Source organism: Anopheles coustani, chromosome 3 (assembly GCF_943734705.1).
Source record: "Anopheles coustani chromosome 3, idAnoCousDA_361_x.2, whole genome shotgun sequence".
Classification (NCBI taxonomy): domain Eukaryota; kingdom Metazoa; phylum Arthropoda; class Insecta; order Diptera; family Culicidae; genus Anopheles; species Anopheles coustani.
The window spans coordinates 37,999,901-38,021,940 of record NC_071288.1 but is presented as its reverse complement, the minus strand read 5'-3'; the positions used below and the strand labels follow the sequence as shown (position 1 = coordinate 38,021,940).

The window sequence follows — 22,040 nt, the reverse complement described above, 5'->3', positions numbered from 1 at the left end:
AGATCTCAGAGCGAATTTGATTCATATGATTCCAATCCCTATTTGTTTTGGTTTTCCCATCACTAAAAGCAACTGACATTGAGCTTACGTCAAATATGAAGATTTAAGAAGGTTCCAACGGTTATTGAAATTTAAAAAAATATGCGAATGAAAAATAATGCCAACAATACGTTCTCATTCAATATTACTTTGGAAACAGTATCAGGTACATCTCTATAAATTACAGTCCTTCATACTCTTTTTATTGATGTTGCAAATGAAATGGCATGATCAAAATGCATTACGAAAGAACATAATCGATGTCTACAAACTAACGGTACGCTTAAGATTCAATAACATCCTTTGTTGGTTTTTATACAATACATTTGCACTTCCATGAGAACTACGGTTTCATATCTCCAACCAAGGGATCGTTGCTAATTCTATTTAAAAAAAGGAACAACAATCCCGCTTATCCCTGACTGTTGTTAATTTTTTTTTTGTCTTGACAAGTCTCGTTCAGACATTCAGTCGATAATCTCAATTTCTACAAATATTTTGAGCTGCCACTGGAAAATCGGGTATCCAAAAGTTGTGCCTTCTTCATTACAGCCTTCTTTTGCGCCTCGTCGAACCTGTTGGCTTGTAGATCCAAATCCCGACTGAATGGCCTCCTAGTACCGTCGGTCGAATCCTTCTGCAAGTTTCGTTAAATAAAAAAAAAAAATAAATCGTTTTCTATACCCAAGAGAACTATTGCATCAAATGTACCTTTTCCTTTTTCAGTTTGTCCTGATGAATCTCCAGCAGTGTTTTGTCACGTTTTTGTTTCTTCTTATGCTGTTTTGCCATTTTCTCCTGTTCCTTATCGCGCTTCTCGATGAGCTTCCGTTCTCGTTCGCGTTCGCGATCCTCGGCGGGATCGCTACCTTTCGACGATCGCACCACACCGGTACTCTTTTTGCGCTCACGATCTGCCGGCGTATCGGTCCACACGGAGCGGTCACCGATTTCGGGTTTCTCACGCGTCCGAAACTGCCGTGCGCCGAGTCCCATATCGGGAATCTTTCGTATGTCGGGCAGCTCGAGCATCCAGTCTTCACGTGCCTTCGGCACGTTGCTTAGGGAAGTACCGTTGGCCAAGGCAGTAGCTTCTTCCATCTGGCGTATTTTCATTTCTAGCGCGCGTTGCTCAAGCTCGACATTTGCGCGCGATCCGGATGATCCCGGCAGCGGGCCGATGATGTCGCCGTCATCCGGATCTTCGTCGTCCGGTTCAGAGAATGGAGAAAGTTCAGAGTCGGAAGTCGCATGGTCGTTGGCCGCGTGCGCGGGGTTGAAACCGGGTGGTAGTGAAGGTCCAATGCTGCGAGGTTCTGGTAAAGGCTCAGGTTTTCGGTCAAGCAAATGTGGAGGAAGTGCTGGACCGATGACTTCACAACACTCATCCCCGTCACGCTCGTCAGATGGTTCTTTTGACGCTGCTACAGCCGGAGGAAGCGAAGGTCCGAAACATTCGTTTGATTGTTTTTCCTCACGCTGATGTTGCTCCAGATGATCATCTTGAGAGGAAACGGAAGAGACGGATATATCCAACAACTTTTCACTCGGTGTTGTTGCTGTTCGTTCGGGTGAAACGTTTCGCGACGATCGTGAGGAACGATTATGCGTCCGGGAATGAGCAGATGATTCAGCTGAACGGGATCTCCGTCGATATCTTCTCCGGTCAGGACTTTTGCTACGACTCCTCCGGTATCTTCTTCGATCGGAATGGCGCGAAGTACTTTGGCTTTCGCGGTATGAAGCTCGATCCGGTTTGCTGGTTGATGGTGCCGAAGAATGTTTGTGCCTTGTGGTGGTTGTTTTGTATCGCACACCGCAGTCGGAATCGGTAGTATCCGAGTCGGACATCTGAATATGGATGGTGAAATACATTATTTCCTGGTTTCAATAATCAATCGCAAACAATACATTTGTGTTCAATCAATCCCAAATTGGTTTTTATCTCTTTAGCCAATAACCCCAATTTTGAGTGTTTCAAGCTGTAGCTTCCCTTTATTCGTGCATTATCTGAAACATTATTTACAATACTATCGACTAGTCGTTTTATTCCCTGAAGAAAATTAATCCGCTTCGATTCCGATGGCTTATTTAGCTGAATGTTTTCAATGCCTTCGCCCAACTGTAACGAATGGATTTCCTGACCCCGGCAGTGGGAATATTTTTAATCGACTGCCACACACTGCTCGACCAGACGATGGACCGCAAACATCTCGCAACAACTTCTTTGTAGTTCGACGATCGAGAAACACCGATGAGTATATCTTCCGTGTCCTGGCGGTACCGGCCACTCGTTTGACGCTCCACGATGAGTCGTACGGGCCACTTGGGAAGACCGTTAAGATGGGCCAAAATCGACGTTTCCGAGAGGTCCTGGCAGCATATCTGATTGTCACTGCCTGTGAACGGAAGCTCCAGGCAGTGGCGCTGCTCGTCGAGCGTGGCCGCGTAGAGATTGCGAAAGTTTTCAATTTGTGGCCGCACAATGTTGTTCACTTTGTCCTTGTTTTCACCGAAAATCATCCGAAAATCGCCGGTGTAGCTGAGCTTCGAGATTGCCCGGTACAGCTCGAACTCGGTGAATTTTTCCGGGAGTAACAGAAGGGCCGCATGTACGGCCGAACGGAGGTTCTGCTCGATGGCGTTTTGAATTTTCGAGCTGGAAGCATTGCGTATGATTTCTACGGGTTTGTGTAGCCGTCCAGCCAGATAGAGGCTCCGCCAGTCTACGAGGTCCTGCAGTAGGTCTTTCGTCGACACGACACCATACTTGATGATCACGTCTTCCTGGGGAATCTGTACCAGGGTGTTGAAGTAGACGCGGGCACCCAACGTTTCCTGATATTTCGCTATCAGTCCGCCGCCAAGCAAACGCATGCTGGAGTAGTGCTCGAAATTTTGCTCCAGGTTGGCCGCGTGCCAACGGTGCGCATTATCCACAACGTATATGAGATCGATCATGTTGCGCTTTGATCGCACCGCGTCGTACCCAAGTTGTTGTTTTACGCCGGAGCCGTACGCAAAGCAAAAAGAAAAGCTTTGCGGGAACTTTGACAGTATCCGGTAGAACATTGGTGCAGTGTTGCCTCGTGAAAGCATTGCTGCGGCTTGTTTTAAGCGACACTTTATCAATCTCGTACTGGTACCCACTGAGCCACTAACAAAGCATGATGAACAGACGCGGATTCATGAATTGCTTTCGCGTATATAATATTACTTAACACATTGCGAGTGTAATCCGGCGCCTCGCAATGCTTATCGATCGTCACCAATCCACTGCGAATGCCGCAAAGCATCGCCAAGACAGCAATGTCAAAATCATACGCAGCTCAACAACTTCTTTCATGGTAATCGAATGCCTGTCCCCTGGAAACGAATGTTTCACACTCACCGTCGGATGTTGGGGATGCCTGATTGCGGATGGTCCCTGGAGATTGTCGGATTCAAAACCTTTGAAGAACTCGAACGAAACGCTTTTAAGAACAAAATAAAAAAGGTGAATTGCTTAGACCGATTTTCAAAACAGAGTAATTGTTTTGACGGAATTGGAAGACCCGGTGGAAACAAAGGTAGAATATTCGTTCGAAACTGACAGCATTGGAACGATGCGAATAAATTTCCTTTAAAATTGGTGTATGATGAAAAATCGCATAATCACCTAAATTTGAATTTTAATTAAATCTCATCAAAATACGACAGCATAATTGATTCTTGATGAAATTAATTCGGCGATAAGTGCCAGTAAGCTGATACTGGAACGTTCTGTCATATTTCCACTGACAGCAATGACTTCAACAGGTACATCAACCGCTTCACACTTTATTTTCGTGGAAACTGTGAATCGCGTTAGTAGAAAATTACTGAAATATGCCGCAATTTAAGCGCCAGACTGTCATGAAAAGTAAAATAAAACCAAGTAAACAGTTGGGGGCTCCTCAAGCAATAAAACCAGTGTCGGTACCGATGGCGTGTACATTTTGTGAGAATCCGGGTGCAGATTTTCAATGCTGCATCTGTGGTTCATTGTACTGTGGTGTACGTTGCCAATTGTCCGATTGGCAATACCACAGGAACAATCGATGCTTGCCGTAAGTATCTGTTATTGAAAATGTTTTGCAATGTAGAGCATTGAATATTCTATGGTATGGATTACAGTCGATTAATCAAGGCGACACCGGTTTACTGCGCTCCTGAATTTTGGGCGAGTTTGGGTAATTTGTCGTGTCCAACAGCCACGCAAAACGTAGCACAACGTCCGCCAACACCGAAGAAATCTCGGCCCCAAATGCCCGTGTCGTCTAACTTAAACACAACCATCGCACCAGCTGAGGTCAATATCGCCACATCCTCGACAAATGCCAAATTATCTTTGTCTAGCACAAATTCAACGGTCGCACCAGCTGAGGTTAATATCGCCACATCCTCGGCAAACGCGAAATTATCTGTTTCTCACACAAATTCAACCATCGCACCTGTTGAGGCCAATATTAAAACAATTCCATCCAAATTGTCGTTACAAAAGCGACGTTACAGTGTTCCGATGCCGTTACGTCCATCCCAACATTTGGAGGGCATGCCGATTCCACTGGAGCAGGCAGATTTTTCTGTACCACCACCCCAGATTTTGTCTTATTTCCCGGCCCTTCCGGTAAAGGAGCCACTATCTGCCGAAGTCAATCGTAAGAAAAAAGGGATTGCTGAAGTGGCAAATACGGCGAAGTCAAAGTCATCTTCGAAAAAGGAAGAGCATGGAAAACAACCAACTCCGAAAAGCTCCGAAGACGGCAAGGTTGCAAATCTGTCCGCCAAGTATATGGAGGAATCTATCCTTTGTGCCATTGTCCCGAATGAACAGAAGGTAGAGCCAAAGCCATTGTTGCCAAAGCAAACCGCTGCCAAGAAACGTTTCTTACGACCGAGTGCTTTCCCAAATCCAGGGGAAAAGGTTACAATTTCGCACGTTGAGGACAGCACAATCTATATATACGGTGTAGGGCATGGGCTCAACGGTTCACCGAGCCCGTACATAGAGTATATGAAATGCATGATGAAGGCGGCCCGTGAGACGAAGGAGCACCTTTCGAAACCTCCAGAATTGGGCGACATTGTGTTCGCGCCCTTGGAAAGTGTATACTATCGTGCCGTGGTGAAATCGATCGATGGAGCCAACGTGAAGGTCATTTTTCCAGAATTTGGAAACTCGGCAACTGTTGACTGGAAGATGTTTAAAGTAATCAACGATCTAAACATCAAGTACGCTAGGTGCATGACGTATGAGGTTTCCATCGAAAACGTTCCTCAGTTCACGAAGCTGATGTATGAATTTCTCAAGAAGCTGATTGATACTGAAGAATTCGAAATCTCAAAAGTTTTCAACTTACCAAACACGCACATCAAAATGGTGGATTTATTGCACAGGTTTGAAAACTACGTTTTAAGCAAAAAGCTACTGTCTTTGCTAAAAAACGAGACGAATGAAAAGGATACCGTGAAAGAGGGAACTAAGCCTGCACTAAAGCAACTAGCGGCGTATTTTCCGGATTCTAACATGCCCATTTTTTTCGACGAGGTAAGACACTTGCTACATGAAATGTCAAAAAATGAATAAATAAATAACCATACATGTTCCCTTCAATTTTAGTTTAAACGTAGCTCACTACCCGAAGGAATTGGGATTAAGCTTTGTATGGTGAATGGATCGGAGATAGTAACATCGAGTTCCATAGCAGTGGTATTGCAATCTGAAATGTTGCAGTTGGAAAAAATAACCCAACAGTGCAACCAATATGGACAGATGGACCCTACCCCGTACGTGGCACAGGAGAATGAAGCTTGCTTGGTAAACTGGAACGGTTTGTGGCGGCGCGCTACAAGCCTTGGCGATGGCCTATATCATCTTCTGGATGTAGATTTCGCTTGCACCTTGGACAACAAATGTAATGTTCGGCGGTATCCTTTGGAGCTCAGTCGTAAACTTTACGTACATTGTATTACCGTAAAAAGTAAGTAGAACCGTTGCCCACAGGTATTAGGAAAGGCTTTAAATAAATGTTGACTCTGTTGTTTCCCCCTCTCGTACAGACCCAAGTGTGTTACGGAATGCCATCGGCAGCAATGAGAATAAAACTTGGACGCTTGTAGGAAGAAGTCTGAAAGCGGATGTGTATCGAGAAGGAACGGTATACTATGCAATTATTGAATCCGTTGACTAATAACAGGATATTACCGAAATGGCATGGAGGATGTCATAAAAAGTTCTTGTTTGCTGATGCCATATTATGAAATTTCGGTTAAATGATGTCAAACATTGACAATAATCTTATTAGATGTTTTATGATGGTTAGTTAAAAGAAAAACAAAATCTGCGAGATGCCCAAGAATACATTTTAAGAGAGAGAGAACTCTCTGTCTATTCGACAACTGAATTTACAGCGCAGAATACGATTAACAATACATACATATTACGTGTGCGTCGCTTGTGACCGTGGTTCAAATTCAATTCAAAGTTAAGGAATCGATAAGAATTTAAAATTCTACTGTGCATTCATCGACATGGTCCAAAGCAAATTGAATTAGGTAGCATTAAAAGAAAGTAAATACCCACGTACGTGCCTGGCTCGCAAGAATGAAGCTCGATGAAACAATTGATCGAAGTAACGGTTCATGATACCGTGTAAATGCCGGTATGGAGGAGCAGTATGTTATGTTGGATATGGTTGCGAGATTGTTTTGAATGGTGATAAGGATAAGACAGCGGCATTTTAGAACAATGTTCTGAAAACAAAAGAATTTAAAACGTATGGCAAAAAGGTTGCTGATGAAATGGTTCAGGGTAGCGCGTTAGTACCTGCATGGATCACGATCAGTACATTGGATTTATTGAAGATCGTTGATCGACGGACGGTGATAAGTATAAGACTGCGGCGCTTTTCATCAAAGTTCTGACAGTAGACCGAAGAAGTGATTAGTGTCATTAACTAAGCGAAGTTCTTTCGCTCACATTCAGTTATTGACTCAAACTTAAATGTATTGTTTCATCAATTTAATAACAAATCATTTATAAACATGTATGCACATCAGTTCTTTTTAAAGGACTGCAGGTTAACGATGCTGATGCTGCTTATCTTTATTTTTTCTTATTCATTCTATATATATATATTATTATTAACATATCCTTTATTTTTTGTTATTGGATTTGTAATTTCGTAAAATTTACATACGAAGCAAATTCGTACAAATCGACAAATTCGTAGAACTCGTGATTCGGTAGCACGATTTTGCAAAAAAGTTAAATGTTCGGAACTAAACCTAAATAGGTGAATTTTCATAAGTAAACGTGTTTTGCAATATGCTGTAAGTTTCTTATCGTTGACTACATATCTAGTAACTCATTTCATCAAATAAAATTTGAACTTTGCTACATTTACGTAGAAACCGTGCGCCAAAAGAAATTCTAGAATTGGCTAAATAAGGCAGATTCTGTCAATCGTTAATAAATAATATATTTTGCTCTCATTTTTGTCGATATTATTGGAACTATTATTAGCTATAAATAAAGAATGCTTTCATAAATCAAAATGTGTTTTAATTTGTACACCTCAATCAAGCATATGGACATGAAAGTACGAACGATATTATGTTACTTATACCCATTTTTTTGTGAAATATTGGAATAAAGATGTCCTTGTTCGTAACAGATATGTGCGTACGTTTCCCAACCTTTCGTGCGTTTCGATTTGGTTTTAAGCAGTTTATTTTCTCCACCTTTTTTCCCGGCTCGTGGTTTACATTTGGCGGCAAAAAAAAAAAAAAAAAAACGCGTACCGCCGGTGTCGTTGATCCTTTTGATGGTTTCTCGAGACGTCGGCATCCCTCGCGGCATGTTATCTCTCTCGTTCCTGTACGGTGCATCACAATGTTTTGACATCCTTTTCACGTACTCGATCTATCGACTGGCGGTTCGTGTTTTTGTCAGCCCAGCATGTCTGTAGAGTGTGTGACGAAAATTAGAGAGCAACGTTACTTTCAGGATACTGACTGGGCACCATTAAACTATGGTTTAATTTATGTTGCAAGCATATGTAGTTACATAGAACTAATTTACCGCAAATATTGCTGCTCCCATAATCTATCGAATATGTAACGGAGAGTATATTTCCACGCACATGCCGTCACCGTTCTTCGGCCGCTAACTGTTTGCCATCGTCGTGAACGCGTGCAGATGGGAAAACCTCACGATCGGTCGCACACGGTATCGCCTACGATCGTACGAGCCGGCGAACGGCGTGCGAGTCGTGAAAACGGTTTTTCCCTGAGGATTAGTTTTCGTTTTCCCTCCGTAGGCGTCGGACGGCTCGACTCGGTCGTCCCGAGACGTGCAGAGCAGATCTGTTCGCACTGCAGCTGCGTCTATCGAGCTGAGTGAAAATGAGAATTTCCATTCGGCCACTTCAGCAAACGGCGGGCCTGGAGTACACCGGCGCTCCGTTGCACCACGGAATGCACGGTTGCGACAAATTCCAACTAAGCAGTTGGCCAAACTAGCGGCTAGTGTAGGTTAATAATTTATCTATTTATTTTATTGCTATATTTATTACACATCCAACGTATTTATCAAATATCCTACGAACAGTAGGGACGGTGATCGATATTTATTTCGCGCGTGAAACCCCGTGGTGTCGACGCGAGGGAAAATTATCGTTGTGCAATAAAATAAATTCACTGTGAGTGAAAACGAACCCAGCTTCCTTAATGCGATGTGTTCGCGAACGTTGCCGTATCGTTATGGTGTGCGTTTGTTAAGTGACTCCCAGAGTGCGCATAAATCTTCCGTCATTTTGCACCGGTCGCAGCAGCCGGGGCCGGGAAAAAGGTAAACCCAATATTTGCCAACCGTGGACGTGTTGAGAAAGCGATTAAAGTTAACGATAAAATAAAACAAAACCACCCGAAAAATACCCCTCTGTGAAGTTAGTGATCGTGTGTGAATGTGTGGCTGCCAAAACGGGCCAACTGAAAAAGGATAAATCACTTCACCGGTCAATTAATTGGTGCTACTGCTGAGCATTCCCGAGCGTTTGGGAATCGCTAGAAGTTGCAGGCTAGCGGAGTGCATCGGTGCAGCGTTTCCTGCGTTTGAAGCACCGGTGGCCACCACGACCTTTGCACATTCCGCCCCAGGCATTCGTCGCCCTGGAAGCTCCGGGCGCGAGACAAGGTAAATGGGCTCAACAGTTGCCGAAAATTAATTTTAATTAATTTAACTACCTCCCGGATCGATCTGGCCCCTCTCAGCTCGGTGGCCCGCATAGGTCATCGCGCACGGCTGGCCGTGCTGTGCGTTCTGTAAGTGCAAATTGCCAACAACAAGATTGAAATCAAGATCATCGACAAGCGCACCGCTTTCGGGATGGTTCGGACAAAACGACAGGGAGGGAGCAAAAAGGAAATATGGAAAACGGACTACAAAACGAAGCAAACATGGGGGGCGAACAATTTTTCCTTTCCCTCCCCCCTGGAACGTTCCCAGGAAGAGGGGGGCTGAACAGGCACTGCGAGGCATGTCTCAAGGATCCCGTCCGCGGGGCCTTTATCTCGTCCCGCGCCATCGAGGACGATCTTTTCCTCCGGCATAATTATGCGTAGCACCTTGTAAATGGGCAAATGAGAAAAAAGAGGTGATTTACTCGGGCGGTGCGGCGTTCACCCGGACCCGGGCTGGTCGCAAAAATGAGTGGCCAGAGTATTGTTTCCTTCCAGCAGCGAAGGTATGGTATGCGCTTTGATATTTATTTAACCCCCACCTCGAGGCGACTTCGGACCGGGTGCCCTTTTGGTGGCCGCGGTACCTTGGAGCAGTTTTCGCGACTGCATTGTAAATGGCTTAATTTATGTTAAGATTGTTGATAATTCTTCCAGTTCGACCTTGTGAATATGAAAAACGGGCGCGTGGTATTGATCATACTTATGCTCGATAGGTTTCTTCAAATTACGCAAGAGTCAAAGATGGCTCTTCTAGAGCTGTTAAAAATAACCATATCCAGTACAAATTTAATAGTTTGAATTTGAATAACATAGTGTGAAAACAATTGTATTTACATTTGTAGGACAGTTACCAAGATCATAATACAATTGCAATCTGTTTAAGAGTTTTTGGTACAACAGTTTTTGTAGAGTACATTGTAAACATAAATATGCATATTAAAATACTAGGCAAAAAAGAGCACGCTTAAAAATTGTAAACCAGGTAAAATTAGTTGCAAACAAAAACAAAATTTGTGAAAAGCACATTTTTTAAATATATAGCAATTTTTATGCAACTACAATCCCGAAATGCACCAGCAACGTAACTTGAACTGTGCACATAGAAGACTTTTTGCTTATCAAAAACACGTGGTATAAAAACACATTTTCTTTTTTCAACCGGAAGTGAAGCAGCGAAACATTTACGCTTTCGTCTACGTTTTGCTGGAAGTCACACATACTAGCTTTGAGATTCAGTTCGGAGCCCTTTCCGAGAGGAAACTGTTTCGAGAAAGTTAAATTTCCTTAAGTTCCGACTCGATCCCTTCGAGCTACGTTCCCCAGCGTAGCTAAAATGTAAACGGAGCAATGTCAAATGGAAGGTGACGAAATGATGACCCGCGTCTGTCCTGTTTTCCGGCCGCGTTGCTGCGAGCGGTGTGCCAAGTTTGCCGTCATTTTCCATCATTGGTGGCATCAGCTTACCGGAGACGGCTTTCTTCGTTCTCCGTTGCATCGAAAGACATCCGTCTATCGATGGGGGCCCCTTTCTCCCGCCGACCAGATGTGGCCGAGCCGAGGGAAAAGGAGAAAAATGAATGTTACTCTCCCTTTTGCTCGTCTCGTGAATGGGAAGAAGCTTTTCTGGCTTCGATTTTCCTCTAGCTAGGAAGGGGAGGAAAATGTACGTACGTGCGTACGTTGCCCTGTTGTGTCTTGTTGCTTGTCTCGCACAGGAATCTGACGCCCCCGCGGAAGTTCGGCGTTCCGCTGACGGAACTAAACGATTTTTGAAAACCTCGATCGTCGCGGGACACGGGGGCTGCCTCTGCGTGATGTTAATGATAATTTATAGGAAAATAATCATCTCTACTCTCTAGGCTCGGGCTTTCGCTCGATGCGCTCAATATTTTGTCCCGAGGACAACCGTGACAATTAGAACGACGAAAGGGGGCGCTACAGTTGTCACCGGGAAGCGCCAATGGGCTGGAAAATATTGATGCGTCCCTGCAATTTATTGTACTGCCGGCACGGTTGCCGAAGTCTGGCCATTAGTTTTCCACCAGCTCAGAAACGCTTCGATTTGAGCGATGCGTACGATCATCGGGAAACCCATTCTTGGGGGTGAAATGTTACGGCAAACAGGATGTGTTTATTACGCGTTCGTTTGTATTCTTTGTCATCCCGACAGTGTCAAGGGTTATTACATTTCATAATAATTTTGATTTACCATTGCAAATGATTTCGAAATGAGGGATACGGAAGCACAATCGTTTAACACGTTTTAGCAATAGAAGTCCTTACAACACCAGTTGATTTGTAATGCACAGGGATTATGGGGAAGGGTAACCATTTACACCATTACAACAAATCTTAACTTTCCAAAAATTTCATGAAGCATTGTTGCTTATAATTTTTGCTGCAAAAATGAAGTTGCAGTAATAAAACATACAAGCTTTGTTAAGTGCTGTAGTGAGAGTTGTGATCGAAAGTCTTGTAGAAGATTCTTAAATTGTCGGCACGTTATATTTGTCGTTTTTAGGAAAGCAAAGCAGATAATCTGAGCGCTAAAAATTGCGAGTCTGCTGTATTTTATGTGATGAACTCAAACAAAGTTTTCGCCATTACTACAGTGTTACGGAATTCAAAGGCAAAAGAAGTTAAACGAACATCCTTTGCTTTCGATTACAACATCTGATTACATTATGTGCTCGAGGTAAGCCATAACAAAATCTGTTTTAGTTCTTTGATACGCTCTTCTTATTTCTTTGATGCTTCGACTCTACATCTTAACTCTTTGATGCTTCAACTCTACATTTTAACTCTTTGATGCTTCAAAAAGCAGTCTTTGAACTAACCGTTTGTTGGCGAATTTTCCTTTAGTATTGCACAGATGGTGGCTTCAGTGCATCACCTATCCAAATATGTTCATCCGATCGCGAGCACCGGCAACTGTTCTTCATTATCCGGCACATTCGTCAATCTCCAAATGGCTCCGAACGGAATAACTCCATTTTCCACTGTGCACTCTCAACCGATGATGGATGATGTTCGATGGCGGACGGATGCAGCAAACCTAGCAACACTTACCAGGGGGCTTGTTTTACGCTACGTCCTTAAAACCATCCATTCACCGATCGCCTGCTGCGAGTTATCCCTTTCAAGTGGAAAAACGTTGGGCACGCTTTTCGTTCCAGGCGGGTTACGCAAGGGATTGCAATATTTTCGGAAAAGTTTATTACTATCCATTAAAAATATATAACACACGCAAACGCATACACCCGAGCGCCGTTTACGACCCGCTAGAGGACGCTTTCCTTACGCGTGTATGGGAATTGCAGGAATCGAAGGCCGCCAGAATCGGTAGCGTCGACGCACATTTCATAACAACGTCCTGTCGTAACGGTCGGGCCGGCCGTAAAAATGGGTCCTGAAAATCCCACCATCACTCTCGAGATCACGCCCTGGATCGGAAGTGCAGCGATAGCCCTGGCCTGAAGCCGTGGCCAGGCTGTGCGTGTTCCCGGCCCCCGGTTGGAAGATCCTCGGCGGTCGTTGAACTGCGCGCATCCATCCATCTATCCATCTGTACCATCTTTCCATCTCAGCCACCTCGCGTTCGGAGGCGATAACTCGGGGGAAAAAAAGATGGATCGGAGGCATAAGCCACGGGAAAACTTTACACACTCACTTCCGTGGAAAAATGCCTAATGCCTACAAGCTTCGGCGGGTCCCTGTTTCGGCCGTACGTACATGTATCGTATGTCGCGCATTGCCCGGGAAGATGTACCACGGTGTTTTTCCTTCCTTTTTTGTTTATGTGTCGACCCTTCCACGCGCGCATCAAACGAAGATCATCCCCTCGGCCGAGGCCGAGATGTGCCGAGTCGATCGAGTTCAAAGATCTTTCCTGTGCCTGTGCTAGGGACGGGGTTCGGCTTCGGAGGGTTGTCTACCCCTGCACAACACGTGTTATCACACCTCATCCCACCGAAACGGGTCGCTCCCTCGTGCTGCTGGTACATTTTATCATTTTCCCTCATACCCCCTTTTCCATCCGGTCTGCCCGGCACGGAAGACGACGGGCGAGAGGAACGAGAAAACTCTCTTATGTAAACGAGACAGTTTCCGTTTTCCGCCTATCTCCTACCAACCTCGCCAATAGGAACAAAAATGTCGTAGGTCTTTGGCCTACCGTTGGATGGAGGTTTGTAGTTACCTACCGTCAGTAGGAGTGCGTTGCGAGCTCGTTTCCCAGGTAGCGCGCAGATTTGCCCCGTGACTGGAGCTGTGTACCTAAGTGATCGCCTCGGTAGCGACGAAGGTGGTACCACGTTCGTGTACCAAAGTTTTCCCGACTTCTGGCACATTCTAGCACGTGTGTGTGGAGTGTAGCGTGGAGCTATGCTGGGTTATTTACCAAATGGCTTGAGGCTTTACCAGCCGGTGGTGAATGAAATGGTAAAACAAAGTTTGTTTTTACTGTACGCAACGACTTACCACAACGTGTCCAGCACAAAAGCGGATTTCCTCTTTTTCTTAATGTTGATATTCGCCGTGTTCTACGTTGTTCTGTGAGTACACATTTGTTTTATCTTAAATAATATTTTTAAATTTTCCAAAAAGTTCGTTCGTGCACATATGAACAGATATGTGTTATCGGTTGTGGGGTATTACGTTGAACCAAGGCTCGGTTTAGTAAAGCTAGGGAAATAAGGTCGCCCTCATTCGGGCTTATCGGGACGACGGTTGGAAACGATAGCGGTCCCCACTAGCTCTAGCATACTGCAGGGCTAAAACCTAGTCAAAACTAGGGCTTCTAGGGTGTAAGATGATTTTAAATAACACTTAAAACGGCAGGAAAATGATTAAACGAAAGTAGGGGAAAAAAAACTACGATGCCCCCGAAACGGAACATAAAACATTAACAGCCACTGGATATTTGTCACGCTTTTGACACCTTTGGTAAGTCGCGGTACGGAATGACGTTCGACACAGATCGACGAGAGAGAGAGAGAGAGAGTCAAAAGATAGAAGGATGAAGTAGGCGAACCGGAGTGGAAGCTCGGGTGGCAGGGGCATGATCATAAAACTGTTCCTCAACCCCTGGAGTAGAATTTCCGGAGTCTCGGGAGTGTTATCTTACGCAGCGAGGGAAAGATTCTGTATATATATATTTTTTTTTAATATACCCTGGAAGCTGGCGTACGCGGCAAGGACCCCCAGCAGGCACATAAAAACGTCGTGAACAAACGAGGAGCCAATTCTCGGAAGATAAGATACCATTACGAGTTTTGCTGGAGTTTTGTTTCCGACGGACCGGTTGGTAGTGGTTTGTTTATTTAATTTTCATGTTGTTATGCTCGGAAGGGACGAAGAAAGGCAACTATTGTCAACCGAGGGGGGAGCCGAACCGTTTGCCGGGATGCTGAGGGTCCAGTTGGTACGTTTCATTTGATCTTCTGTTTGTTTGCTGCGTACTGGTATGATAGCGGACAGAGAAACCATTTCTTGTTGCGTCTTTAAACCATTTCTTTAAATTTTAATTTATTTTAATTAGCTTAGAAGAAAATGTTTGTAATTTTCAAAATTTATTTCAAATTTATTCATTTTACTAAGTTGGGTTGCTGATGCAACATGCTTTCAAAAAAATCTATAAATTTCATGAGAAATCATTTCTTGTTGCGTCTTTAAACCATTTCTTTAAATTTTAATTTATTTTAATTAGCTTAGAAGAAAATGTTTGTACTTTTCAAAATTTATTTCAAATTTATTCATTTCACTAAATTGGGTTGCTGATGCAAAATGCTTTTAAAAAAATCTATTACTCAGCCTAAAAGCATGCCTAACGCAAACTTTGTAAACAATTTTCGGATCCCTATTAAAAGTTCACTGAGAGAAATCCAAACATAAAGAAGAAAAGCCAAACGAAAACAAAAATTATCACCTCGTGATCTGCTCTTCCTATTTCGCAATGCGTTACGCACCAACGGATGCTAAGCGCTGAACAGCACCAAGAAAGAAACCGAAACCATAGGATGTGCATAGAAACGTCCTATTTTTAAGTTCACATTCACCAGCTAGTGGCAGGGACCGCTTTCGTAACTTTCTCCACCCGAGAGGACTGCGCACTAGCTAGAAAGGATGCGCAGTTCGGATCCTCTTGTATGCTGTACGCACTTTCTTCGCCTATACACGTTTGGCGCAAGAAGCTGGGGATGTCTAGACTAGAGCTTAACCTTTTTCTTTTATGGATGTTTTGGTTGACATGAAGGCGGCACTGAAGTACTTAAGGCACTAGAAGGCATAGCTGATGTTTTCGATCGGGTAATGTCCTGATCCACTTTCGATGCAATAAGAATAAACCACGCTGCTCTCATCGCGCCTGATGACATATGCTGATTGGCCACGGATCGATTGGCGTCTGGCCGACTGGGGCTGAAGTGTGACATCCCGACACCCTTCGTGTGATGCACATTCCTTCCCTCGGATGCCTTTACGCATGCGTTCGGAAAGCGCAACCGAGTCAGCTGTTTGGGCGACGCAGCGATGCGCACGAGCGTGTCATCGTCTGAATCGAACGCCACTCGGTCAAAACGCCATGAAAATGTCCCCTCCAACGGGAGCTGGGGCAGGGTGCAACCAGACTGCCGGGAAACGCGAGCATTGGACGCGTGGGGATCGTCGATGGGGGCGCGAGGAGTTATTTTTAAGGCCGCGATCGAAGTGGCGGCGCACATTTAAGGGGCGGCTGAAAATAATTCCGTAAGACACTGCATTCCTTTCCGTCTGCCCATCGGAGGCCGCACGGACACGACGGAGAAGTACGACCGTTCGGTGCGATTTGGGGAGATTGCTGCGTGTTCGAGGATTCTCCCCCCTTTGCTGGCCCCGTACGACTCCCATGCGTATTTACCACGCCGCTGCGTGTGCTTGTATCGCTCGACAATTGTATTTTCAAAAAGATTTACGGTTCTATTGCTAGTTGCTAAGTAGCGGTTGCGCGATGCGGGACACTGTCCTATTTGAGGCCAGAGCTAGCGCCACTGTAAGCACTACACAATAACACGTTTTTACGTATTTATGTATGTTTATGCTGATTCTAATACCAGTGGAAAGAAAAGAATATATGTAAGTTAAGTGATTCCAACACCATAAGTATTAGCAGTGGGATTGAGTAAATTTAAATCATTATTTCTAATGTTTGATCACCATTCAAAACATAAAACAAAGGTGCAAGTTGAAATAAACTATGTTCCTATCGACTCTTTTCGATCGGCGTAACGAATGGATATAGACAGAAAAAAAATGATTTGTTACATTTTCAACTCTCGCAAGTGCTCTATAAAGTACTTTAATACCCTTGTGTGATGTTGTATTGAAACGATTTTTTCTTCATCTAAACCACGTTTGGCTTCTTTAAATACGCTATACTAAATAAAGCACTAGTACGAATGACTTCAGGTTAAAGTTAAATAATTTGGAACGTCAAATACCAGTGCAATAAAGCAAATTAGTCTGGATTCTTTATAATAATATTTAAAAAATCTGTAAAAATTTGGTGTTAAAGCTTTCAAAACCATGATCCAGGATAAAATTATCTTCATCCGTTCAGCCACAAAAGGATCAGGTGATATGCTTCAAAGTGGGCTTACTACTTTTATGCGGGATAGCATGTTTAGATATACACTTTTGCTCAATTGTTAAAGGCTGATAAATAACGACGTAGTTGAACCTTATTTAATTTCGAAGCAAGAAAGTTAAATTATGGTCTTTCATTTTAAAGTGTTTCATTCGTTTGATATTAAGTTTTTTTTCATTTTCTCATTTGAACTGTATAAATATTTATGTTTTAAATCGCCACAAAAACACGGCCTAATGTTTTAGCCGTAACTTGTAGTGCACATAAGTTCTACAAACATGTAGAAACATGTTAGCCAACCCACCCTGAAAAGTCTAAAAAATGGAAACCATGCATCACAATGTTTCACCGCGGCAAATTTGCATTCTGTCTCACCCGGGAAAAAAAGGTGCTACCCTAGACTAAACTGGCATCCCAAATGCACTGGAGTAGGGGATCGGCGCCATCCAGAAAGAACGACCCTCGCCGACTGCAGTCCCGAAATAGACCACTGGCCGGATGAAATGAAACGAGTTTTCAAGAGCATCACAACGCTCGGCCGGTGCAATTTGCGGTGACATGTTTGCGCACCGACAAAGTCCATATGGCAGAAGATAAGGGCAGGCGAATTTTTCCCACTGTTCCATTTCCATCAATGTTTTGTTTTTTCTGAATCGCACAGATGGGCACCACATTGACCCCAGCCAGACAATGCACATTTTTCCTCCATTGGCGCAGGAGCTGCTGAAAATGCTTACGGCATGAATCTGAAACCATCTGAAACAATTTCCGGTCCGCAGTTCCGGACGCATTTGCCCCGGTGCGTTCCGAGACATAAAGGAATGTTTCTGCCGTGACGACACGTGTTTGTTTGCGCAAAATGTTGTAAATTTGGCCGAAAATGGGCCAAAGGGTCTTCGCTGAGAGAAAAATAATTGATCGCACACCACTCTCTCTTTCACTCCCACCCAATGGGTGACGATCATTGCAATGTTCGCTCGAAAGGAAACGCATTAGGCAAACCGAACAAAGTCTTTTCCAGTGCGCCTGAGGTGGGAATGATTCATACCGAAATGCAACCGGAAGGAATCGTCATTTTTCCCCACATCACCCTTCCTTCTTTTCGCGTGTTTTAAAAAAAAAAATATCTCTACAGTGTTAGTGTGGGAGATTCACATGTCTGTTGCCGCTAAGCTAGACATAAATACCGTCAACTCGGACCCACCAACGTCGGCGCATTGGTGGACATCGGGCGGATGGCGTCACCCCGTTTCCAGGAGGGTGCAGGGAATCGCATGCAAAGTATACACACACATATTTATATAGTTCTAAAATTAGCCACATCAAACGCACTCTTCCGCCCACCAGGCTAGACGACTTGTGCAGCGTTGCTTGCGCCGCGAAGAGTGGCCTACGCGCGTAGATCCTCGTTGCGCTTCGCTTAGTGTTTGCGCACGGGAAGGACCGCTTTCCTGGTCCAAACCGGCACACGGTGGAAGGGTTACGGAAATGTGGGGAAAATTCGGATGCTGCATGTGCACTACGCTTGCTCGAGTGGGTCAGCTGTTTCGGTGGGGTCGTAACGCTATGAGTCAACGGTGAACACGGTGAACTTCCGTTCCGTTACACTGCCAGTTTTGCTTTGAACCAGTTTAATTCAGGGTCTCTGTTGGTTGCTTCAAATGTCAATGTCATTACAAATTAGATTGCTATCGGATGCTGTTCAACAGGTGAAGTATTGTTCTAACTGCTCAAAAATGTGTCCTTCGCCACGAACAGAAACATACCGCGCTTATTACATTTCAAAAAAATATCAGAAGCATGTACACTCTCCACCCTGAACATTCATAAATGGCGATCGTGGAGCGTTATTTAGCTTCACTTTTTACAACATCTGACACCCAAGTGCTTCTCGAGACATAAAGATAATTTACCGTTCAGTGTTAGCACCATGCACCGTTGACTTGATGCGTTCGTGGCATAACGGATGGTGTTTTATGGTAATGAAGCATTACATTAATTTTGTGATTGCTTTGAATGGAATGCTGACGTTTTAATTTTGATTAAAACTGATGGGAAGCCTAACAGCTTATTTATTAATTTTCTTTATAACCGAACAATTACATATTTTCGTGATTACAAACCTGAACAAAACAGTGGCATTTAAAAATTCATAGCGCACTTACTTACTTAGTTACTTTCCAAATAAACTAGCATAATTAATTTTAGATAAAAATTGTATGATATTTAATGTTTTATTACATCACTTTACCTTTTGTTCACATTCATATTTTTCGTGGAACTGAGAATATTATTTCTTACGCAACATTTCGACGGTATTTTGCAAGTTCATCAACCGTTCTCGTGAATTGCGTAATTTGCACTGCTTAAAATTAGGCTTCAGGAGGGCCGTTGGTTGTTTTTTGTTTTATTGTCAGGGTTGTCGGAAAATTGCCACCTCGGTACTGCGAAGGAGTTTTCCGCGTTGCGCTGGTACAACATTAGGGTGAATTTTCCAACGGGCCGCTTTCAAAGATCATACTAAACCAGAGTCATTCATATGCGAGACATTTGATGTTTTTCCCTTTTTTTTCGTTCGGTGTTGGCAAAATTTACCCTCTACACTTTCGACTAACGAACGGTGCACCGAAGGAGACCATAAAGCCGGACCCGGGCTGTCAGGCGGATGAAAGATGATTGGTCGATCTTGTGTGTGTGTGTGTTTGTGTTTTTCTTGTTTTCTTGTCTGCAGAAAAATCAACGACGCACGGGAACAAGCGCACGTCGCATCGTAAGTGACTCCTTTTTTTGTGTTTGATTTTGTTCTCAAGCGAAATGTGCCGGTCGGGGAAAATCCGTGACCGAGACGGGTTGTGCCCGTGTGGGAAGACGGACGCACATGGAAAGGACCGTGTACGCAACGTGTACGCAGGCATTGCGCGTGTTGCCCTCGTCGTCGTCATCTTCGAGCGCCTCGTCATGTCAATCGTAGCCTCGGAAGACACGGCTTTCGGCGAGGGAGAATGTAGGATAATCTTCAGAAATGTTTCTAGCGCACGAGAGCACATTGCCTTCGTTGGCGGGTGCGGAAGACATAAATGCACGCCTCCTCTACCGCCGGTGAGGGGAAGAGGGCGAAAGGGTGGGCAAGCAACGGGGATGGGCGGCCGGCGCTATTCCTAGACGTTAATGAACGGAAGCGGAGACGCGGCGAGCGCATGCGGTATGGATATTTAAACACTGTTGCGCACCGCCGGGAACGCACGACAAACCCCCAGCAAAGATTTTTCATCTTGCGCACGGTCGTGCACGGGGTTGTGCTGCTGGGTGGGTGCTCCAGTGTCACGGTGGAAGGGAAGCCGCGAGCTGCAGGGACGTTGCCGCGAGCTGCAGGGACGTTGCCACGAGCGTTTGTTTGCGTTTCATGCACTTTCGGTGCGCAGACGAGAAACGCAGAACGCATGCCGATCGTTAGTGTCTCGGTAGTCTCGGTCAGGGTTCGCGTCGCCAGCACGACGAAGGTGTTAGATGATGTGGGTAATTTTTCCCCCCGTCATAGCCCCCACCACAAGGGTATGGAATGTACCACCAAACAGGGGGAGAAGGATGTCTAAAAAAGTAATTCTGCAGCGGTGTGCAGACCCTCGGCTGCAATGTCGTGTGTGGCATCCCTCGCTTAATGGTGATCCACAGGCAGCATCCCACTGTCCTTTTTCTTCGCTCCCTAATGGTGCAGTTGTGTCCTGTCTAGTCAGCGAACAGCGGGTTTCCATTCCTACCTTACGAGGGATCATTTCCCCAAAAGGTTCTAGTTGTTCCGGTCGGGTGTTAGAGAGAGTTCTAGGAACATCTCACCGAGCACAAAACTTATACGTTTTCTTCTGAAGCGTACAAGGCATGGAAATGGTTTGCCGTTGCATTTCGATTAGGGTGACGATAGCTGGAAATGTGGTTTTAATTGTTGGTACAGATCGGCCGGGTAGTTTAAGTGCGGGAAGAATAGAAGGAATTTTCCAATCAATTCCTACAGAACAACACATTACATTCCAACAATAAATACCCTCGAAGATGGCGCTTGACTAAGACATATTTTGATCGCTTTGCAATGGTTAATCAAAATAATCTAGAATAGGGATATTCTAAAAGAAGAAGGTTGAATGTGCTAGCTTTCTTCGTAATTGATCCTCACAATTTATGTTAAGTGAAGAACAACTGGTTATAACGAATTATATTTACAATTTACAGACGAAACATCACAGCTTGAAACTAAATTGTCAAATTGAAACTGAAAAAATATTTGGAATCCAAAACAAGTAGTTCGTTAGGTTTTGTTCCTAACCGCTTTAATTTGTTCAGAATTCAATACAGACATACTAAAATTAGCACTTCCCAGTTTTCATCCACTCAGACCTACTTCTTAATTAAGGGCAATGTGCGTTTTGAATTGGTTCAAACATGTTTTCTCATAACGAAGTAATTTATTTACGAATTTAAAAAAATTGAGAGTAGAAAGTCACTACCCTTAGCACTAACTCCATGTAGATGTTGAAGTGCAGTATGGCTCAGTGCGTTTATGCCTTGAAACCGAGGGGAAATGAATGCTAAAATAAACCTCCCTTTGTACTACTCCGCTTTCCTATGCTGGTCCTATTTTTAATGTTACATTGTTCGTCTTTTTGGTTTTCCGCATCCCGAGGGCGGTGCAGTTTGCTGCGCAGGGAAATGTCGACAACCTTTCGCCGATTTCGCCGTCCCGATACGGCATTCCGGACTTTTAATCCACATCCCTCCGCCCGGGAATGCGTTCCCCTTCGTGCGCTTCATGTGCAATGTTTGTGGAAAATGTTGCTGGGAAGCGGTTCCAGAAGCTAGGCGGTGTTTTAATGTGGATGTGTGGTCAGAGTCGGGCAGGAATTTGGTCGCCAATTTAAATTTAACTTCCTTCTGAATCCGGTTTGCGGGACGGATCGAGAGGAATTGTTTGAATTGTGGATGGATTGCGGCATTGCGTTTTAATAAAAAAAAAACATAGTAATAAAATACTTTAATTGCAAAACAAAATCTTTTTATTTCAGTGCGCGTGGATGAACCAATCTTTTGCGAACGAACCAACTAATTGGAGGTACCCGACGAAACA

At 44.2% G+C, this 22,040-nt stretch overlaps 3 protein-coding genes across 3 annotated transcripts; 1 reads left to right on the top strand and 2 right to left on the bottom strand.

Annotated features, from left to right (window-relative positions):
- Nucleotides 1-220: 220 nt before the first annotated feature.
- LOC131261259 (GPALPP motifs-containing protein 1) lies at nt 221-3,556 on the bottom strand. Its single transcript, XM_058263244.1, has 3 exons — nt 3,431-3,556; nt 751-1,890; nt 221-676 (listed from the first exon to the last, which is right to left on the bottom strand). Exons 2-3 carry the CDS (start codon nt 1,888-1,890, stop codon nt 527-529), a joined length of 1,290 nt encoding a protein of 429 aa, XP_058119227.1. The 5' UTR covers nt 3,431-3,556; the 3' UTR covers nt 221-526.
- On the bottom strand, nt 1,988-3,332 carry LOC131261260 (phosphatidate cytidylyltransferase, mitochondrial). Its single transcript, XM_058263245.1, has one exon. The coding sequence runs from the start codon at nt 3,136-3,138 to the stop codon at nt 2,131-2,133; it is 1,008 nt and encodes a 335-aa protein (XP_058119228.1). The 5' UTR covers nt 3,139-3,332; the 3' UTR covers nt 1,988-2,130.
- A 299-nt stretch (nt 3,557-3,855) lies between the features above and the next one.
- LOC131271958 (uncharacterized) lies at nt 3,856-7,147 on the top strand. The gene is made up of 4 exons (XM_058273553.1): nt 3,856-4,127; nt 4,195-5,608; nt 5,681-6,041; nt 6,121-7,147. Exons 1-4 carry the CDS (start codon nt 3,907-3,909, stop codon nt 6,249-6,251), a joined length of 2,127 nt encoding a protein of 708 aa, XP_058129536.1. The 5' UTR covers nt 3,856-3,906; the 3' UTR covers nt 6,252-7,147.
- Nucleotides 7,148-22,040: the final 14,893 nt, after the last annotated feature.